Here is a 20,663-nt window from a genome sequence, read left to right on the forward strand (position 1 = left end):
TTTCACCGGAAGCGCCGCCGGAGCCGGCTACTGCGCATGCGCACATCAAAGCGTAAATCTGTCACACTGTACAACAATAATTCAGTTTTTGCAAACACTGAGTGGAAGAAAGTATAGTCAATAACAAATAAGTTTTTCATATGTAATAAAGTAAAAGTGGTATATTTTAAAATATTGCACATAATTTACCCTGGTAAAGAATTCTTTGAACGTTTCAAACTGGAAATGAAAACCTCCTGTGATTTTTGTAACTAATCTTTTCTTTCAATATACTCAATGTTATTTTGGTTAGATGTCTCTAACTTCATTTCTACGATGTTTGGAACATTAATACAAATAGGAATATATGATGTCATATTTGTTTTTGTACAAGATACCATTGATTCTTAAAGTACAATTTTTTTTCTTACACAACTAATTATTTTACTTGGAAAATATCATATTCATGTAAAGAAATGGGCTAAAGCTAAGACAAATTGTGAACATTTTATTAAAGAAATTAAGCAATATGATACTACTTTGCACAATAAAACAGAAAAGCTAAAAAGACCTTGGTTAATTAAATGTTTTTATTTTTTCCCTGGCACAGATCTTCAGAATCAGAATGAGCTTTATTGCCAGGTATGTTTGCACATACGAGGGGTTTGTTTTGGTGACAGTAGCTCCACAGTGTGACAGAATGACAGCGACAGGACAGGACACAGGTAATTAAAAGATAATGTACAAATATACAAAATGGACAATGTGCAAAATAGCACAAACACAATATATAAAATAGACAATTTAGTATGTACAAGTATATTAGGTGCCAATTTGAAATGTAATAAGTATGTGTGTTAAAAATAAATACAAATAAAAAGTATTATAGTGTTGTGTGTTCCACGTTTATTTATTGAGTGTTCATGATGTATTGACTGAGGGAAGAAACTGTTCCTGTGTCTGGTCGTTCTGGTGCTCAGAGCTCTGTAGCGTCGACCAGATGGTAACAGTTCAAAGAGGGAGTGTGCTGGATGTGAGCGGTCCAGAGTGATTTTACCAGCCCTTTTGCTCACTCTGGATGAGTACAGTTCTTGGAGAGTGGGGAGGGCTGTACCAATGATTCGCTCAGCAGTCCGGACTACCCTCCGTAGTCTTCTGAGGTCAGATTTGGTAGCTGAGCTGAACCAGACAGTTATTGAGGTGCAGAGGATGGATTCAATGATGACGGAGTAGAACTGTTTCAGTAAGTCCTGTGGCAGGTTGAACTTCCTCAGCTGGTGAAGAAAGTACGAGTGCTGATGTGAATTTACCAAGCTTTACTAACTGCTGTCTGTCTGTCAGGAAGCTGTTGATCCACTGGCAGACGGAGGTGGGGACGGAGAGCTGAGTTAGTTTATTTTGAAGGGTTTCCGTGATGATGGTGTTAAAAGCGGAGCTGAAATCCACAAACAGGATCCTCACATAAGTCCCTGGTCTGTCCAGATGCTGCAGGATGAAGTGCAGTCCCATGTTGACTGCATCATCCACAGACCTGTTTGCTCTGTAGGCAAACTGCAGGGGGTCCAGTAAGGGTCCAGTGATGTCCTTCAGATGAGCCAAAATCAGTCTTTCAAATGATTTCATGGCTACAGACGTTAGGGCCACAGGTCTGTAGTCATTAAGCAGGGGCGTAGATTACGCGGGGGACGCGGGGGACGTGTCCCCCCCCCACTTTTTATAAAAAGTAAATTCATCCCCCGCACTTTTTCATCGGACAGTTGTGTTATCGACATGTTGAGGTTTTAATGGAGCGATGTATATAAATGCAGAATGAATTCAAATTCAAAGAGACAGGATCATTTATACATGACGTTTACGTTTCCATGCCAATCAGTCACTCAGTTTGTGACGTCACAACATGCCCAGGCTCGCGCCCGCGGTCCCGCGCTGTCTCCATCATTCATTAGAGGTCGAGATGAGATCAAAGCGGCAAGAAACTCTTCACTCCTTTTTTAGGAAGAAGTCAAGCAGCGTAAGTTGGCATGTGGGATCCGAATAATGTTGCACAATGTTGAGTGACTCTGCCTATTGCTCTTGCTGAATAATTAGCAAGTTTTGATGTTCATTATATGGAGAAATAAAAAGCTGCCTGGACAAACATGCACTTATTTATTTTCAGTGTATTTTTCTGTAACTCTTTTGTGACGTCTTTTATTTTAACACGTATGTATGTTATCAGAACCCTTCAAATAAGAATAAAGATCATGTTGAACTGAGATTTTACAGCGTTTGCAGCATTGTGACACTCTGCCAATTCTACATGATGTATTTCAATCAAGTATAGCACTGATCTGATACAGGACCGATCTTAATTTAGGTCTGCTCTGTCATTATTGCACTAATTTGACGTTTTTATCTGTTGTCAAGAATGAAGAAGAAACAGTCAGCCTAGGTTTGTTAGGACAGAATCAGGACGAGACACAGTGACAGGTGAGAAGAGTGGCTTTTAACACCTGGCTGTTTTTACATTGTATAAAATCTATTAATACACAAGCGTTTGTAGGATTATATATGGACCAATCATAGAAAACACATAATTAGTCAAATATAGAAAAATAAAAAATGACATTAGTATGATGAACAACTTCTCAGCTATCATTTTTAACTACAGTAGGTAATTAGTAGCTTGCATGTTGGTTGTTTATTAGTACTTAAGCACATATTAATTCTGTATTCTTCATGACCATATTCTGCATCCCATAATCCTAAACTTAACAACTACAACGACTGCCTTACAAGCTATTAATAAGCAGTAAATGAAGAGTTTATTGAGGCAAAAGTCATAGTTAATAGTGAATATGTGTTTATCATTCTAAAGTGTTAAATAATAATTTAGGATACAAATGATTGGTTATTGTTCAGCAGTGTACTTAATGTGTTATTTTCTTCTGTATGTCACTATTCCCTGTATGTACATGTTTCAAACACTGCTTTATTTGCTGTAGACAGAGGCAGAAGTGAGAGTGAATGAGGCAGAGAGTTTCAGTGAGGCTTCAGAGGTAAAGATTATTTACAGCATTGTCTATGATAAGATATTTCTTTTAACATAGACTAATCAGACTAATGTATAATAGAACAGAACAGAATAAAGGAGTATGTGAATGTGCAAGTATCCATTACTGTGTGCCATGTACTGTACATACAACACACACAAAATACAATCTGAAATATGTAAACAATAGTACCCTTATAAGGACATCTTTGTAACTTATACTCAAAAAGGTGCACATATAGAGTACCAGTATGTACCGTAATGAACAACTATGAAACTTTTTGGGGTAAATAAGGTACAAAGATGTCCTTTTAATGGTACTGTCCCAGTGACAAGCTGTTGTATTTCTTTCTTTCTTTTTTCTCTCTTTCTTTCCTTCTATTTTACAATCATATATAATAATATAATCATAAAGCATATTAAGCAAAAAGATATGATTAAAAATAAAACCTGTCAATTAGACAAGGGTTAACTGAAAAAAAACAACAACAAAAAAACAGGTATAACACTAGACATTCCGTCCCCCCCACTTTTGAAGTGATGGCTACGCCCCTGTCATTAAGTCCAGTAATTTTGTGTTTCTTTGGGACGGGGATGATGGTGGAGCGTTTGAAGCATGAGGGGACTTCACACAGCTCCAGTGATCTGTTGAAGATCTGTTTTGGCCAGGATTTCAGACAGTGTCACACCGTCTGGGTCTGATCCCTTCCTTCTCTTGTTCTTTCTGAAGACCTGCTGCACTTCATCTTCGCTGATTTGAATTGTAGGTGTGGGGGAGAGGAGGGTTTCTGGAGGTGTGAATGGTTGTGTGGAGAGGTGTTGAGGTGTATTTTCAAACCTGCAGTAGAACTCATTCAGATCGTCTGCCAGTTGTTGATTCTCCACAGTGCTGTGGGATGGTGTCTTTCAGATCTTTCCACACTGAAGCCGTGTCACTAGAAAATCTGAATCTGTAGCTTTTCGGAATAATTCCTCTTTGCCACTCTGTTCTCCTTTTCCAGTGTGTATTTGGCCTGTTTTATCTTTTTTTTTTTTTTTTTTCCTCTGTATACCCATTTTCATTTGTTTGTTTTTCCTACTACTGTTGTGAGATGTATATGTTTGTATTAATATGTACATAATTGCATAATAAAAAAAAATAATAATAAAAAAAAAAACTGTTTTTGCATTATTGTAAGGGGTAGGTTTAGGGTTGGGGTAGGTGTAGACTATAGTAAAACACAATCTAATAGGTAGAACATCTAATTTATTGCTAGTTTCCGGCTGTAGCTGTATCCCTTTAGACACAAGAGCCTTTAAGATGAGCAAAACATTTACCCTTTTTGTTACAGTCATATTTGTTAACTCACCTAATTTAGTTTCTATAAAGATACATTATGTTGGTTTCCTATATATAACTATAACTTGTTTTCCTCATATTTAGTTTATCTGAAACAACATTTCAGATGTAATAGGCTATATATTGTGCAATTTCTGATATTTAGTCATTAATTGATGTTTTTTCAGTAGCTGAAAATTGATTCTTAAAATCTTATTAGAGCTCAGACTTCTTTACCTGCCTGTGAACGGTTTTGGAATAATAAATTCAGTGACTGACAGACAGATGCTAATAAATAAATAAAATATAGTTCCTAATTGTTACCCAGTAAATGATTCATGTGCAAATTACCCGCACTTTCTCCAGTTGTGTAGCTGCAGAGGTTGTGACCTCCCTGTAATAAGAACATCTCTGGAGCCTTCTTTCCCTTTTTGTACAAGTTTTACAACAGCTGGCATCTGATATGTTTTTCATATCGTCCTCTATCCTTCCTATTTACTGTAAATTAGTCATCAATTCTTTTCGGTCCAGAATGAATTTCTCACATAATTTAAAATCATTGATCCTGTCGAATGTTTCCCATTATGTGAAGTCTGCTATGCCCCAGCCTCAGTCTGCATATTACTGCTTATTTGTTAGCTCCCTTATCTCTTAAAATATCTACTTTTTTTTTATTATTATTGAGTGTACTTGTCTCCCTTTTATTTTTTTTCCTTTGCCAGTTTGCGTTCTCATTTCCCAGAATACCTGAATGCAATGCTTTTCCTATCTCTGACAATTCAGTAAGCAAGGTTTCATAAAGTGGGTCCTGATGGTTTCTGGCCAGATACATAATCACTGCATAAAATAAATAAATAAATCTCATTCTATCATGGTAGAGCGTTCGAAAGTGTAAACACTGAAACAGTCTGATGTGATTTTACTGAAAACCAGCTCCTGTCGCATCTGTTTGCAGATCTTTTGATCCATCTGTGAAAATCTGAGTATTGTCTATTCCCTGTCTCTATATCTATAGTATTCATTTGTTATATAAGCAGCCAGACTGGCTTAACAGGCCACACCACAGTTCTTTATTACCACATAGCATATCATATGTACATCATATCGTAAGGGTATGTAATACTTGTAAACTTATTCTGGTATGTTGCATTACCTGCTTTCTTCTCTGAACTCAGAGAAATATGAACAAGACGTGACACTCACTCAGATCAGTGGCACATAGGAATGAACTGTACTTTTATCATTCAGATGGATTGTTCTTCTGGACTAAAGCAGGCAAACTAACAAGGCAAGGTTACGCCAAAACTGCATCCTACTTCTACATGTAACGCCACATGGTTTAGACCAGGGATGCTCAAATCTGACCCATGTTCCTGCACAGTGTTGTGTTGGAACAAAACATTACAAAAATTATAATACATAATAATGCTTACACATTTGTGAGTATAACTTTTAAGATTCTGATTATTTATAACACCATATTAAATCTACTTTTACATTTATAATGGACTATATATCTTGACATTATTTCAGATCTGCACAGTATCGTACTACAGTACATCTTGTAAGTGTTAGGTGCGGAGTGTTATTTGAGTGTTCCCTGTGAGGCTAATATTAATTTTGATGTGAGCTAGTTAATAATTTCAACTGAAAAAGATAAAATAAAAAATGCAATGTTTATATGTTAGGTTGCATTTTATTTTGATGGTCCCCTTAGTCTATTGACTATAAGCAACTTTGCAACTACATGTGAACTAACTCTCATTAGAGTATTAGTAGGCGTAGGTTAAGGTCAGGGTAGGTATAATGCTGACATACTTGCAAAGTTACTTATAGTCATATATATATAGCAGACATACTACTAATACTCCAATGACTGCTAGTTAACTTGTAGTTGCAGAGTTACTTATCAACATCTGTCTAAAGGGTACCATCAAAATAATCAAACTGATATTGCAATAAACATAGTTCAGTCATATTACACATTCATCTGATCTGATATCCGATCTTATGTCTGTTTGAGAGAAAAAAAATATATTACTATTATTATTACAATACTTATAAGTGGTCATTGATGGCTTTAAGTGAAGTAGAATAAGAAAGGTGGCAAGATATGAGACGTATAATACATGAACCCCCGGTTTCACAGACAAGGCTTAAGCCTAGTCCTGGACTAAAATGTAAGTCTGAGCTGTTTCAACTGAAAGAAACTTGCACTGACTGATCTTAAAACATATCAGTGCCTTTGTTTTGTTTAAAGATGCACACCAGTAATGATTTTTTTCTGAGGCATGTTAATAAAAATTATTTAAATGTCCTAATTAAACTATGGCCTAATCCTGGCTTAGTTTAAACCCTGTCTATGAGCCCGGGCCTATAACTATGAGAAATATAATCCATTGTTTATTGTGCGTTATAAATCATCATACTCTTAAAAGCTATAACCACAAGTAAATATTATAATACATTAAAACTGTTCTTATGAATATTCATAATATAACATATAAGGTTTTTATAATGCATTAAAAATGCCCTTATGATGTATTATGAATATGGGCTTCATAGAAAGTGTTACCAAAAGCTCTACAAATGCAAAAGCCCTTTCACACCAGAAGTGAAATGAATATGCCTCAGGCCGAAGGAAATGTAAATTCACGTCATGAAGAATGTGACGCAGGAGAAGAAATTTCAACACTATTCAGCAATAACTAAAATAAAACACAAATGTGCTATTTATGCTTATTAGTACGGTTGAATTGGATCATCGAAGGTCAGCAGCAAAGACATTAATTAATAAAATGGGACTAAATACATAAATGATATGTGTCTTATTTAACATATTTAATTATTGCAGGTTTGTATAATATTCTGAGTTTGCATTTGACTGTTTTTATTGATTTTGAGGAACACTGAATGTGTTTTAGTGCAGGTGAGATGAGTAAATACATGTTGATATTTAGTCTAGAACTACAGTAAGATCATGTAGATATTTAGTCTAGAACTACAGTAAGATCATGTTGATATTTAGTCTAGAACTACAGTAAGATCATGATGATATTTAGTCTGGAACTACAGTAAGATCATGATGATATTTAGTCTAGAACTACAGAAAGATCATGTTGATATTTAGTCTAGAACTACAGTAAGATCATGTTGATATTTAGTCTAGAACTACAGTAAGATCATGTAGATATTTAGTCTGGAACTACAGTAAGATCATGTTGATATTTAGTCTAGAACTACAGTAAGATCATGTAGATATTTAGTCTAGAACTACAGTAAGATCATGTTGATATTTAGTCTAGAACTACAGAAAGATCATGTAGATATTTAGTCTAGAACTACAGTAAGATCATGAAGATATTTAGTCTAGAACTACAGTAAGATCATGTAGATATTTAGTCTAGAACTACAGTAAGATCATGATGATATTTAGTCTGGAACTACAGTAAGATCATGTAGATATTTAGTCTAGAACTACAGTAAGCTCATGTAGATATTTAGTCTGGAACTACAGTAAGATCATGTAGATATTTAGTCTGGAACTACAGTAAGATCATGATGATATTTAGTCTGGAACTACAGTAAGATCATGTAGATATTTAGTCTAGAACTACAGTAAGATCATGTAGATATTTAGTCTAGAACTACAGAAAGATCATGTTGATATTTAATCTAGAACTACAGTAAGATCATGTTGATATTTAGTCTAGAACTACAGTAAGATCATGTTGATATTTAGTCTAGAACTACAGTAAGATCATGTAGATATTTAGTCTAGAACTACAGTAAGATCATGTAGATATTTAGTCTAGAACTACAGTAAGATCATGTAGATATTTAGTCTAGAACTACAGTAAGATCATGTAGATATTTAGTCTAGAACTACAGTAAGATCATGTTGATATTTAGTCTAGAACTACAGTAAGATCATGTTGATATTTAGTCTAGAACTACAGTAAGATCATGATGATATTTAGTCTGGAACTACAGTAAGATCATGATGATATTTAGTCTAGAACTACAGTAAGATCATGTTGATATTTAGTCTGGAACTACAGTAAGATCATGTTGATATTTAGTCTAGAACTACAGTAAGATCATGTTGATATTTAGTCTAGAACTACAGTAAGATCATGTTGATATTTAGTCTAGAACTACAGTAAGATCATGATGATATTTAGTCTGGAACTACAGTAAGATCATGTTGATATTTAGTCTAGAACTACAGTAAGATCATGTTGATATTTAGTCTAGAACTACAGTAAGATCATGTAGATATTTAGTCTGGAACTACAGTAAGATCATGTTGATATTTAGTCTGGAACTACAGTAAGATCATGTAGATATTTAGTCTAGAACTACAGTAAGATCATGTAGATATTTAGTCTAGAACTACAGTAAGATCATGTTGATATTTAGTCTAGAACTACAGTAAGATCATGTTGATATTTAGTCTAGAACTACAGTAAGATCATGATGATATTTAGTCTGGAACTACAGTAAGATCATGTTGATATTTAGTCTAGAACTACAGTAAGATCATGTTGATATTTAGTCTAGAACTACAGTAAGATCATGATGATATTTAGTCTGGAACTACAGTAAGATCATGATGATATTTAGTCTGGAACTACAGTAAGATCATGTTGATATTTAGTCTGGAACTACAGTAAGATCATGTTGATATTTAGTCTAGAACTACAGTAAGATCATGTTGATATTTAGTCTAGAACTACAGTAAGATCATGATGATATTTAGTCTGGAACTACAGTAAGATCATGTTGATATTTAGTCTAGAACTACAGTAAGATCATGTTGATATTTAGTCTAGAACTACAGTAAGATCATGTAGATATTTAGTCTGGAACTACAGTAAGATCATGTTGATATTTAGTCTAGAACTACAGTAAGATCATGTAGATATTTAGTCTGGAACTACAGTAAGACTGTTGATATTTAGTCTAGAACTACAGAAAGATCATGTTGATATTTAGTGTAGAACTACAGTAAGATCATGTAGATATTTAGTCTAGAACTACAGTAAGATCATGTTGATATTTAGTCTAGAACTACAGTAAGATCATGTTGATATTTAGTCTGGAACTACAGTAAGATCATGTTGATATTTAGTCTGGAACTACAGTAAGATCATGTTGATATTTAGTCTAGAACTACAGTAAGATCATGTTGATATTTAGTCTAGAACTACAGTAAGATCATGTTGATATTTAGTCTGGAACTACAGTAAGATCATGTAGATATTTAGTCTAGAACTACAGTAAGATCATGATATTTTTACATATTGATATGTTGATATTTAGACTAAATATCAACATGATCTTACTGTAGTTCTAGACTAAATATCAACATGATCTTACTGTAGTTCCAGACTAAATATCAACATGATCTTACTGTAGTTCCAGACTAAATATCATGTTGATATTTAGTCTAGAACTACAGTAAGACAGATCATGTTGATATTTAGTCTGGAACTACAGTAAGATCATGTTGATATTTAGTCTGGAACTACAGTAAGATCATGTTGATATTTAGTCTAGAACTACAGTAAGATCATGTTGATATTTAGTCTAGAACTACAGTAAGATCATGTTGATATTTAGTCTGGAACTACAGTAAGATCATGTTGATATTTAGTCTAGAACTACAGTAAGATCATGTAGATATTTAGTCTAGAACTACAGAAAGATCATGTTGATATTTAGTGTAGAACTACAGTAAGATCATGTAGATATTTAGTCTAGAACTACAGTAAGATCATGTTGATATTTAGTCTAGAACTACAGTAAGATCATGTTGATATTTAGTCTGGAACTACAGTAAGATCATGTTGATATTTAGTCTGGAACTACAGTAAGATCATGTTGATATTTAGTCTAGAACTACAGTAAGATCATGTTGATATTTAGTCTAGAACTACAGTAAGATCATGTTGATATTTAGTCTGGAACTACAGTAAGATCATGTAGATATTTAGTCTAGAACTACAGTAAGATCATGTAGATATTTAGTCTAGAACTACAGAAAGATCATGTTGATATTTAGTCTGGAACTACAGTAAGATCATGTTGATATTTAGTCTGGAACTACAGTAAGATCATGTTGATATTTAGTCTAGAACTACAGTAAGATCATGTTGATATTTAGTCTAGAACTACAGTAAGATCATGTTGATATTTAGTCTAGAACTACAGAAAGATCATGTTGATATTTAGTCTAGAACTACAGTAAGATCATGTTGATATTTAGTCTAGAGCTACAGTAAGATCATGATGATATTTAGTCTAGAACTACAGTAAGATCATGTTCACACACAACGCTCTGCACTTACTCCTGATTTCTCTCAACATGGCAACACCAGAGCTGTCAGTCCATACATCAGAAACACAGGAACTGGAGTTATGCATTTGAAAAATAACTCTGATATTTTCTTCTGAATTAAAAAGTAATGTGTTATGTCCCTGCAGAGCTCGGCTATAGCCCAGTGTCTTCAGGATCATTAGAGAATCACAGGTGGGTGAATTAGATCAGGCTTAGAGCTAAACTGCAGCGCATTGGCCCTCCAGGCCAAGAGTCCAGGAACCCTGGTTTAGACAGCTGCACTTATGCATACTTCTAAAACATTTCTTTACTTTTTCTATTTCTTCAAAGTTTGCGTGGGCGACATTTAACACTAGACAACGGCATTAACAACATAAAACGGATATTTTATTCTCAAAATTGGCTTGAGTAAAAACAGTAAAGCACACTGGTATGCAGCTCAAGTTCTTTACAAAATCTACATCTGGAGATGTTTCACGATGCTGAAATATTGAACAAAACCGCATTTAGCTGAAAAGTGTACTTCAGTATTAAACTATTTTCTACTTCAGACACTATACTTATACTTTATGGTAAACTATCCGTTAACCCCCAATGACAAGCATTTCATTAAAAATAGATAAAAGCAAGCTAAAACATCAAACAAAACACATAACACTGCTATGATAACAATAAATATGGCAAAATATGTTTTGTACAGTACTCATCTGTATAGTGTACGTTTACCTCAGAGAGGGGAAACAGATTTTAAATGCAATCTTTCAAATTGTGCTTCTATTATCCCTTTTCTGAATCGTTCTGAAAATGTAAACACTATGTGAATTGAACACCTTGTTAGAGCAAGATGACCTTCGAGCGTAAAACACCAGGTTTCTATAAGCATAAAATAACAGTAAAAATACCATAACACAAGTATTTCATATGAATGAGCTGTTAAGTACCTTTAGGGCCGAACATGCAATGTTGGGCTGAGGCTTGAAGGATGTAAAGAGAGAGGTAACGTTATATACAACAAATGCAATTCCCTTTCCTATTCCTTTCACACAATCCCTTTTTCTCCTTTCTCATTGCACTGGTAGCACTTGTCATGTCCAAACACATACTGTATGTAAGGCATAAATGTTACTGCAGCAGCACAGTAAACATCAAACACACCACATAAATCAAAAGAGGAGTTAGAACAATATCTACACACATTGAAAAATAGTGGTTATTAATCCCTTCTGCAAAATGAGAAATGTATCCCTCAGGCACTGATGGTTATTCCTTATATTTAGTGTTCACCTTTCTACACCTATATTTGACTGAATGTGTGTCTCTGTCTAGAGGCATTCAGCGGACACAGTAACGGAAATGTATGTTCTGATGCGATGCATTAGTGTCCAGTAACCAAATGTGCAAGACTGTAGTCTAGAAAATAGAGAAAGATCTGTAGTCAAGTGTGGGTCGTTGTGGGAGTTTGTCAGTATCTACGTAAGCCATTTCTCAATGCAGGTTTTATAAACGGTTTCATTGGAGTGCCAGAAGACATGAGTGACACCTGCCATCGAACACAGAACCAGATCTCCTCGAGCGTACAGCGTCTTCAGCCCAAAGATGTCCATCAAAAACACCTGGAAAACAGGCCAGAGTCATGAGGAAGAGCTGGAAACCTAAGCTCGGGTACAAGAAGAACCTAACATCGATATATATTAGGGATGCACCGTTAGGATTTGTTTTGTCAACAATTGGCCGATTCCGATACCGATATGGTCAATTGCATAAAGCAGGGCTTAAAAATTAAAAGTTTCACATTTGCATAGGCCGTACTATGCTGTCTGACAAACTATATTCTGTACAGATTTTATTTTGTTTTGGCAAGTATTTAATTTGCGATTAATCTCCATGCGGTTAATTAATAAACCATCAGTATCGGCCCTTTTTATGCTATTTCCGATATGCCGAAGGCTTTAAAATAATCCAAAATCAGCTGATAAATATCAATACACACACACACACACACTCAAAAGTTTGGGATCAGTAAGATTTTTTATGTTTTTAAGGTAGTCTCTTCTGCTCATCAAGGCTGTATTTATTTTATCAAAAATATTTTCAGCATTTTCAGCATCATTACTCCAGTCTTCAGTGCGACATGATCCTTCAGAAATCAGAAATAACATTGTATATTGTAACACAAAATTTCTTTTTTTTTAAATAAATGCTGTTCTTTTTAACTTATTAATCAGAGAATCCTAAAAAAATATCACAGGTCCCCCCCCAAAAAAATATGAAGCAGCGCAACAGTTTCCAAGATTGATAATAAATCAGCATAGAATGATTTCTGAAGATCATGTGACACTGAAGACTGGAGTAATGATGCTGGAAATACAGCTGTGCATCACAGAAATAAATTACAGTTTAAAGAATATTAAAATACAAAACTGCTATTTTAAATTACAATAATATTTCACAAAATAACTTTTTTTCCTGTATTTTTGATCAAATAAATACAGCCTTGATGAGCAGAAGAAACTCCCTTAAAAACATATATGTATGTGCTGTCAAAATTACACACACACATCGTACTGTCAGAGTCAGAGGACACATTACTCTGGAATTACAAAGAAATTAAATTAAGCTTACTTTCTGGTTTTTCATCTCAACGACTGTTTCATTCTCATCGTAGAAACCAAACTGACTGAAAAGCAAGAAAATGAGGCATCATAAAAATCTCTTCACAACGGATAACGGAAAATAACCATTACATTTGAAGATGTCAAAACTGACAACCTTGACTGCCACGGAGTGATGACTCCATCGTCAGCTCCACCAATCAGCACCAGCTTCTTAATGCGCAGGAAGTTTTGTTTCCAAGCTGTGCAAAGACAATACTACATCACACACCAGTAATAAACACTTCCTCCTTGAAACAAAGGACGCCAGTTCTGGCACACACAACCACAGAAATCACAATCACCATCCTCTTACAGAAAATAGCTTTCTTAGCTAAACGCAGGTGATGTGGTCGGTTCCCTCACCAGTAGAGTTGGGATTTGCTCTCTCGTTGTTCAGTAAGGCCAGATAGTCGCTGCTGTTGATGTACATGTCTCTGTGATGAGGGTCTGAAGATAAAAACATCACCGCATGTCTCATGAGACCATAGAGAAACACTAGACTTCTTAATAATACCATTATTGGAACAATAATATAAGCACTCAATGAATGATCAGGGCTACACTGTTTGAGCGCGTTGCTATTCAGTTATTCACTTTTCCGCAGCCGGGCCGAACGGCTCCAAGAACAGTAAGAAACGGTTACAGTTATATTTCCACCGTTCTCGGCCTGGGATTCTTACAGTTCACTGTCAAATCTAATCAGTTGGGCTTAAAGCATGCAAACCGATTGCCTTAAAAAATGAAGTAAAGTGAAATAGGAATAGTATGTTGTACTGACAAATGCTTAGTTAGTATACTTTACTTACACGAGTTCTAGTGACTAAAAAAGAACTGTAGGGGGTACTTGATCCTTTACTTTAGGTTTACTCATGACTTAGTATAACTACTCACTGACTCATTGCGGCAACAATAAATTATGCAATTGCTTTGTTTTACTGTTGTTGTTTTTATTTGCCAATTTAATTAGCTGTCTTGTGTCAGTAGTAGCACAACAAAAAAAGGCAAATAAAATGGTTATTGTTACAATTAATAAAAATAAATGAAATTGAATTGTTACCATTGTTCTGATTGGCGTGCAAGTCTGTGACTCGAGCATATTACCACAAATATTAAAGTATATCAACGTCATTAAACGCTTCTCAAGCTGAAGTTGTAAAAGATCATTAATAAACGCAAAAAATACACTAATTATTTCATTAGAATATAGGTCACCTTCTAAAAGCAACCTATTTATTACTGTTCTTCCCTTGAAATGAAATAACTCTGATTTCATATGGCATTGCTGCATTAATAGGAAAAAAATAATAATATAAACAAAGTTCCAAGCCCAACCAAAGGGAAAGCTAATCACTATAATGGTGATTAAAAAAAACAACACATTTTAGGAAAATCATCATCAATTTATGAAGTTAGCTTATGTGATGTTCTCTCGAATATTTCAGTTGTATTGAGAATTCAACATTCAAGATGACTTTGGCAAACAAGTGAATGCAACTAGTGAAAGAGAACTGCAGACATGGAGGAAATGAGTGAAACCTCTCTTTCTTTTCTTCTTCTTCTGTTGTTATGTAGCACATTAGTGCCTCTCGCTGGTTTATTAATGTCATTGGTTCCTTTGTGGCTACTTGAATATTTTAAGTGCCACTCAGAGCAGTAAGTAAACGGTTTTATTTGCCTTGAAAGTAGCTATAACTTAAAACCTAGTAAGTATAACAACTAAGTAAAGATAACTAATATCCAAGTAAGGTAAAGTATTGGATTTTACACATCAGTACAGTAGTTAACCCTGCTGAAGCATGCGTGCCGCTCAGGATCGGTCACTCGTTTGTTGTCTGGCCACTAGTTTCTTAATCCACCTGAGCAAAGACAACAAATATCTGATCATCCTCCATATGTGGACACTGTTTTCATCTCATACAGCATATAAACAACTAGCATTACGAAAGCAACGAATGCCGCATTTGCATTACTATCATTATTTACGTAATTCACGTCTTTCTAAACCTGTTTGACTTCAGGGATCAATTTATTTATTCACTTTTTGACACCATGCCAGCATCAATGCTCTTTTCATTACGATCTCTGAATAAATTATACAAGGTATTCAAATAACAAAAGGTCATAAAAGACATTTCAGGTGTACACTAGACAAAAATACTAAACTACATTCAGGTGATACATTTTTAAATAAATCAGTTAGACACACCTCTGAATAAAAGCGTTGTCTATTTACTTTAAAAACTGTACAATTCAATAAAATATGTGTCACAGTCATTATAGTTTGGCAAGTAAGGCATGATGGTACTTCAGGGATCAAAGCCAAAAAATTCAAATAAATAATTTTCAGAAAATCACTTTTCAGGCTAAATCATTCCTTTAACCGTCGCTCGAGACCAACAAAAGATGTTTATGAATCTGCATAGTTTCAAAGCTGTTTCAACTTAAACTTCAAATTGATACTATATACTTTATTCATACAAATAATCAACCATCTTTTCTTGTAACAGCAAACAATGTTTTAAGCGAACCTCCTAACACTGTAAGAACAATATATGCAATTCTTCTGCAAAAGTCTCTCTTTTTCTGATGACTATTGAAGCTTGGCTATATCCGATTCCACTTCATAATCATTATTGTCAGTTATTACCCTTGATTTTGTAATAATGATTATTAACGATGGTTAACAGAGTACATTTCCTCTAAGTCAATCTTGTAGACTTCACACACACAAAAAAAGTTAAACTATTTATGAAATGGTTTATTTTTATGCATTGGAAAATCAAGACTTGAAAAAAGAAAATACATGATATGTTACAGAAAAGCAACCAAAGACCATTCCCCATCCCTGAAGCATCTATACATCTCTTACTTAACAGCGTATCTGCAATTTGTAATTTATGATGATAAAATTAGCAAGAGTGCAGGGTAACTAATCTAAATGATAATAAATAACAATAAATAACACTGCAAAAAACTGTTAAAAATCTGAACAGATTAAATGTAATGCTGTAATCGACGCTTTTCATCAGTATTAATCTTGACAATACCAATCAATTTCGTTTAATTGTGCAGGGACATTGTTTTGTCCTGTATCACAAATTTGGGAGGCTTTTTTTGGTGGGATTTTGCCCCAAGCCCCGTTAATGGTTTGAGTACCGGTCTGTTTTCTGATCCATTCATCCACTCACCGTTCCAGTAGTTACAGATCGATATTTTCTGGCCCACTGCAGTATAGCACACATGGTACAGGTTGGATTTGACAAACTGAGGGAAGAGGTACTTCAGATAGTCTGTGTCTACAAAAGAGCAAACGGGAAACGTGAGCAAAACCAGAAACCCTCAATGAGTTCAGTGTTTAACCAGGACAGCTTGTACACGTTTCTCAGCAAGACTGAAGAAAGTGTGTTACCTCCATACTGCCCCGCCTGCGGAGAAGACAGAGATATGAAAGAGTGCACGTTATGGCCTGCAAGAGTGGACAGGATTCCTCGACACACCAGGCCTCCTGAAACAGATTCAGACATGTCCTCGAACCGAGGTGACACAAAGACATCTTTCATGTGAAATATCTTATTCAGGTCAGTACGAAATAAACAATAACATGCATTTTGTATGATCCCTCTTATTTTGGTAAAATAATGAACATTTTGCACATTCTGAAAGGTGTATGTAAAGTTTTGACTTCAACTGTGCACATTCACATAGCAAGTAGCACAAAAGTTACCAAGTTTCCTACCATTCCAATTATAAAGAAATACAATAAAACATCTGAATGTACATTTTTAAGTCAAAAGTGGACAAGGAGCATTAGAGGACTAAACTAAATGCAAACTGTTTTAAGACCATTCAAATGTTTGTATTGTGATATTACTTTCCAGAAAATGAAGCACAAATTCTCATTACTTTCATGCAAAAACGTAGCATTTATACACAGAAGTATAATTTGCATTTTTATTTAATCTGATTTATTTATACTGAAGACAGACAAATGCAAAGAAAAGCATATAAATGAAAGCAATACATTTACCATGTAATCCAGTTTTGGAGAGAGGGTCAAAAAGACACTTTTCCCCTGGGATTCAGAGCCAAATTACAGGAAGGTAAAAATGACAATAGAAAGATGACAGCCAAATTGTTATTTTTACATAGAGATTGGTAGGTGTTAGTCAAATCTGTTGACTTTAGCAAACTCTGTTGCATTATATCCCTAATAAGTCATAACTAAAGATTATACTTCTAGAGGTACATGCACAAACTTTGGAAAAAGTATATTTGTGGCACTCAGCTATGCAGTTGTTTTGAAGATCGGCATTCATCAGCATTTGTTCTTGAGACATTCCTCTTTGACGAGTCTCATCTGTATGCACAGTGACCCATGTTTAGTGTTTTACCACTGAAAAGGTGTACAACTGAACAATTTACAATTCACAGGAGCCACACTGAAATCCCTGGATCTCTGCAAATGAAGCATAACAAATCAGATACCAAGAGAGTAGTTTGTTCAAATATAAAGGCACATTAAGATATCTTCAGTACTTCTTGAGTTAAAGGCATGCAGACTTCAGGAGAAAAAACTAAACAAAACAAACAGAAAGAAAACTTTTTTTTCCCATTTGAACTGTCACCATTGTCATGTAATGCAACAAAGATTACTAAAGTAAACAGATTTTACTAATAGTGCTACCAATCTCTGTGTAAAAATAACACGACGCTGTTTATAATAATAATGATGATGATGCTGCCATCTTTACAGGATTGTTTTTATCCCCTCACCTCCAAATCTCAGGTAAAAATAGTCATTTTGACCCCTCTCTACAAGATAAATATACTGTTAGTCCTGGTCCTGTCTAGCGTTTAATACAGCTCCTGCTTAAACCCCAGCACAGCGACAGATTCTAAAACAAAGCTGTTTCTTATCACTGCTCCGTAAACCACAGCGTAATGTCATGATGCGGCCTCTAGCCATGCGTATATCCACAATACAGCACACAGTTTAACACTAGTGTGTGGGCCACAAACCCTGCGAGTAGCAGATGAGGTGGATGCCATCGGCTGCGTTCTGCATGATGGGATATATGGCTTCTGTAAAGCCCTCCACCTGCTTCCAGAGCGGCTGCAAGCTGGCGCTGCGGTCAAACAGGTCCAGGACAGTCACGTTAGTGCCCGGGTGAGACTGTCACCAGATGAAACACACAAACCAGTTACATAGGAGCAGACAACAAGCGCATGCAGTGTGTGGTGGATTTGTTTGAATCATGCCTCATGTTATTCCCTACAACAACAAAACAGCAATAAATGACATATATATGGGTCACTCTTCAATTGGGGTGGCAGGTGAGAGGCAGAATTTGTAAAAATGCTTGTTTGTTTCTAATAAAATAAATTTAGCTTTAAATTTAAAGTTATCAACATAACACCAGACAACAATAGTTGTCAGAAGTTTAGCTAACTTTAAGAACATGATGAATGTACTCCCCATGCACCCGTCAGATCAGCCAGCACCTGCAGTGACCTTTACACACAGGAAGTAGTCCAAATAGATTTCCCCCTTTCCTTAAAGAGTCGACATCCATTGCTGTAACACCACACACATGACACAACTGGGGGACACAACTTTTTTCTTAAATATAACAAAATTTGTATTTTTTAAAACAGTTTAAAAAAATTGTACATGCTAAATAAAATTTAGATTCACAATATACTTTATTTGTGTTAAAAATGTTATATTGTTGCAATTCCACTCCATGATATCTCTCTGAGGTACGGCGGGAACATCCATATTGTGTTACAAATGCAATCTCTCAAACTTTAAAGCAAAAACTAAATTAACTATTAACACAAATTGAGCTCACCCTACAGGATACAAAAACATTTTATGATTTATTGATATTTAAAGATTATTTCAACTGTTGTAAAGTAGAGAGACACCACTTGCCACCGCAAATGAAGAATGACCCATATTATAATATTTTATTTCAGTACCTAACCTTTTTTTAATAATTGAAGATAATAAATAGGCCTACAGTATTTTTATTTATTTATTTTGATCATTGATAAACCACATATGCTTTGGCATATCTTGGAGTTTCATGTATCGTACGTTTAATATGCCAATTATTCTTTTATTAATAATAATAATAATAATGTATTTTATTTGTAAGGCGCTTTTTTTCTTAAACCCAAAGCACTACAGCAAAACTAAAACACAAAAAGAACAATACAAAAATACAATAATTAATTAATAACAAGCTTAAATAAATGCGCAAAATGTTAGGTAGACTATAACAACGAGGGTTGCACTATTTTCTATCCTCAGTGTATGTACAGAAGTCTCTATTGTGCAGTTATTGTCTGTATATTGACCCTGAGCAAATGTACAGATGTGATACTCTTGATGAAACATAATAATATTATCAGATGAAGGCTTTACCAGGTTGATGAAGCGGTGAAGGCTGATGAAGTCCGCGGGGCTGTCGAAGAGTCCATGAATAATGATCACCGGTTTATACGCGACACACACACACAACACACACACAGCGACACACACACCCTTCATCATTACAGTAACAGTAACACCACCTCTTATTTACATAATCCTCTAAAACCGTTACAATAAAACCACAACAATAACGTTATGAGTAACCCATAGGGCGCTGCTGCATGTGAGATCCGTCTGTCATATTTAGGCCTACATATGTATCTGTTGTGTTGCTTCCGGTTAGTACATCAACACAAGCGTTCTCTACGTCATATCCGTCCCAGACATCATCGTAGTCTAGCTTCTATGGAAAATAAGAGGCTTGCTTCATAATTTTAGTGGGGGAAAAAAATATATTCCTCTTTTTTTTCTCTAAAAATCTCACTGTCATAACATTTAGCTTTGACTATATTCACAAATGTCATGTAAATACATTTGCAAACCATGCTTCTGGATCTGAGGTGGGGAAAACACCTCTCAAGCAATTAGACCATGTATGAAACAAAGTAATTAAGTTTACAAAGTAGTCAGATTACATTAATATGATTTACCTATGTTACTAACTAGAGTTTGCATCATGTAATCTGTCATCAGTAACAAACTACACTTTGTAAGAAATCTACCCAGCTCTGCCTTTTAAAAATGTGAATTACACACTCACACACACACACACACACACACACACACACACACACACACCCTCTCTCTCACACACACACACACACACACACACACACTCTCTCGCTCTCTCTCTCTCACACACACACACACACTCTCTCTCTCACACACACACACACACACACACTCTCTCTCTCTCACACACACACTCTCTCTCTCTCACACACACACACACACACACA

At 35.1% G+C, this 20,663-nt stretch overlaps 1 protein-coding gene across 2 annotated transcripts; it reads right to left on the bottom strand.

Moving 5' to 3' along the window:
* Nucleotides 1-11,037: 11,037 nt before the first annotated feature.
* Nucleotides 11,038-20,069, bottom strand: LOC306884935 (lysosomal thioesterase PPT2-A-like). 2 transcript variants are annotated; one of them, XM_079441191.1, is made up of 8 exons: nucleotides 19,756-20,069; nucleotides 18,345-18,498; nucleotides 16,735-16,830; nucleotides 16,514-16,621; nucleotides 13,689-13,772; nucleotides 13,441-13,525; nucleotides 13,294-13,348; nucleotides 11,038-12,284 (listed from the first exon to the last, which is right to left on the bottom strand). In XM_079441191.1, the coding sequence occupies exons 1-8, from the start codon at nucleotides 19,882-19,884 to the stop codon at nucleotides 12,141-12,143; spliced, it is 855 nt and encodes a 284-aa protein (XP_079297317.1). In that variant the 5' UTR covers nucleotides 19,885-20,069; the 3' UTR covers nucleotides 11,038-12,140. The 2 variants fall into 2 exon arrangements, with proteins under 2 accessions (XP_079297317.1, XP_079297318.1); XM_079441192.1 differs by having other exon boundaries at nucleotides 11,039-12,284; nucleotides 18,345-18,451; nucleotides 19,756-20,068.
* Nucleotides 20,070-20,663: the final 594 nt, after the last annotated feature.

Source organism: Barbus barbus, assembly GCF_936440315.1.
Source record: "Barbus barbus genome assembly, chromosome: 19".
Taxonomy (NCBI): Eukaryota; Metazoa; Chordata; class Actinopteri; order Cypriniformes; family Cyprinidae; genus Barbus; species Barbus barbus.

Excerpts from the sequence above, each read along its gene's own strand:
- LOC306884935 (XM_079441191.1), bottom strand. The coding sequence starts at position 19,884 with ATGATGAAGGGTGTGTGTGTCGCTGTGTGTGTGTTGTGTGTGTGTGTC. Across the intron at positions 16,831-18,344 it reads CCTCATCTGCTACTCGCAGG|GAGGCCTGGTGTGTCGAGGA; the intron begins GTTTGTGGCCCA and ends AATCTGTTTCAG. Across the intron at positions 16,622-16,734 it reads GCAGGCGGGGCAGTATGGAG|ACACAGACTATCTGAAGTAC; the intron begins GTAACACACTTT and ends GCTCTTTTGTAG.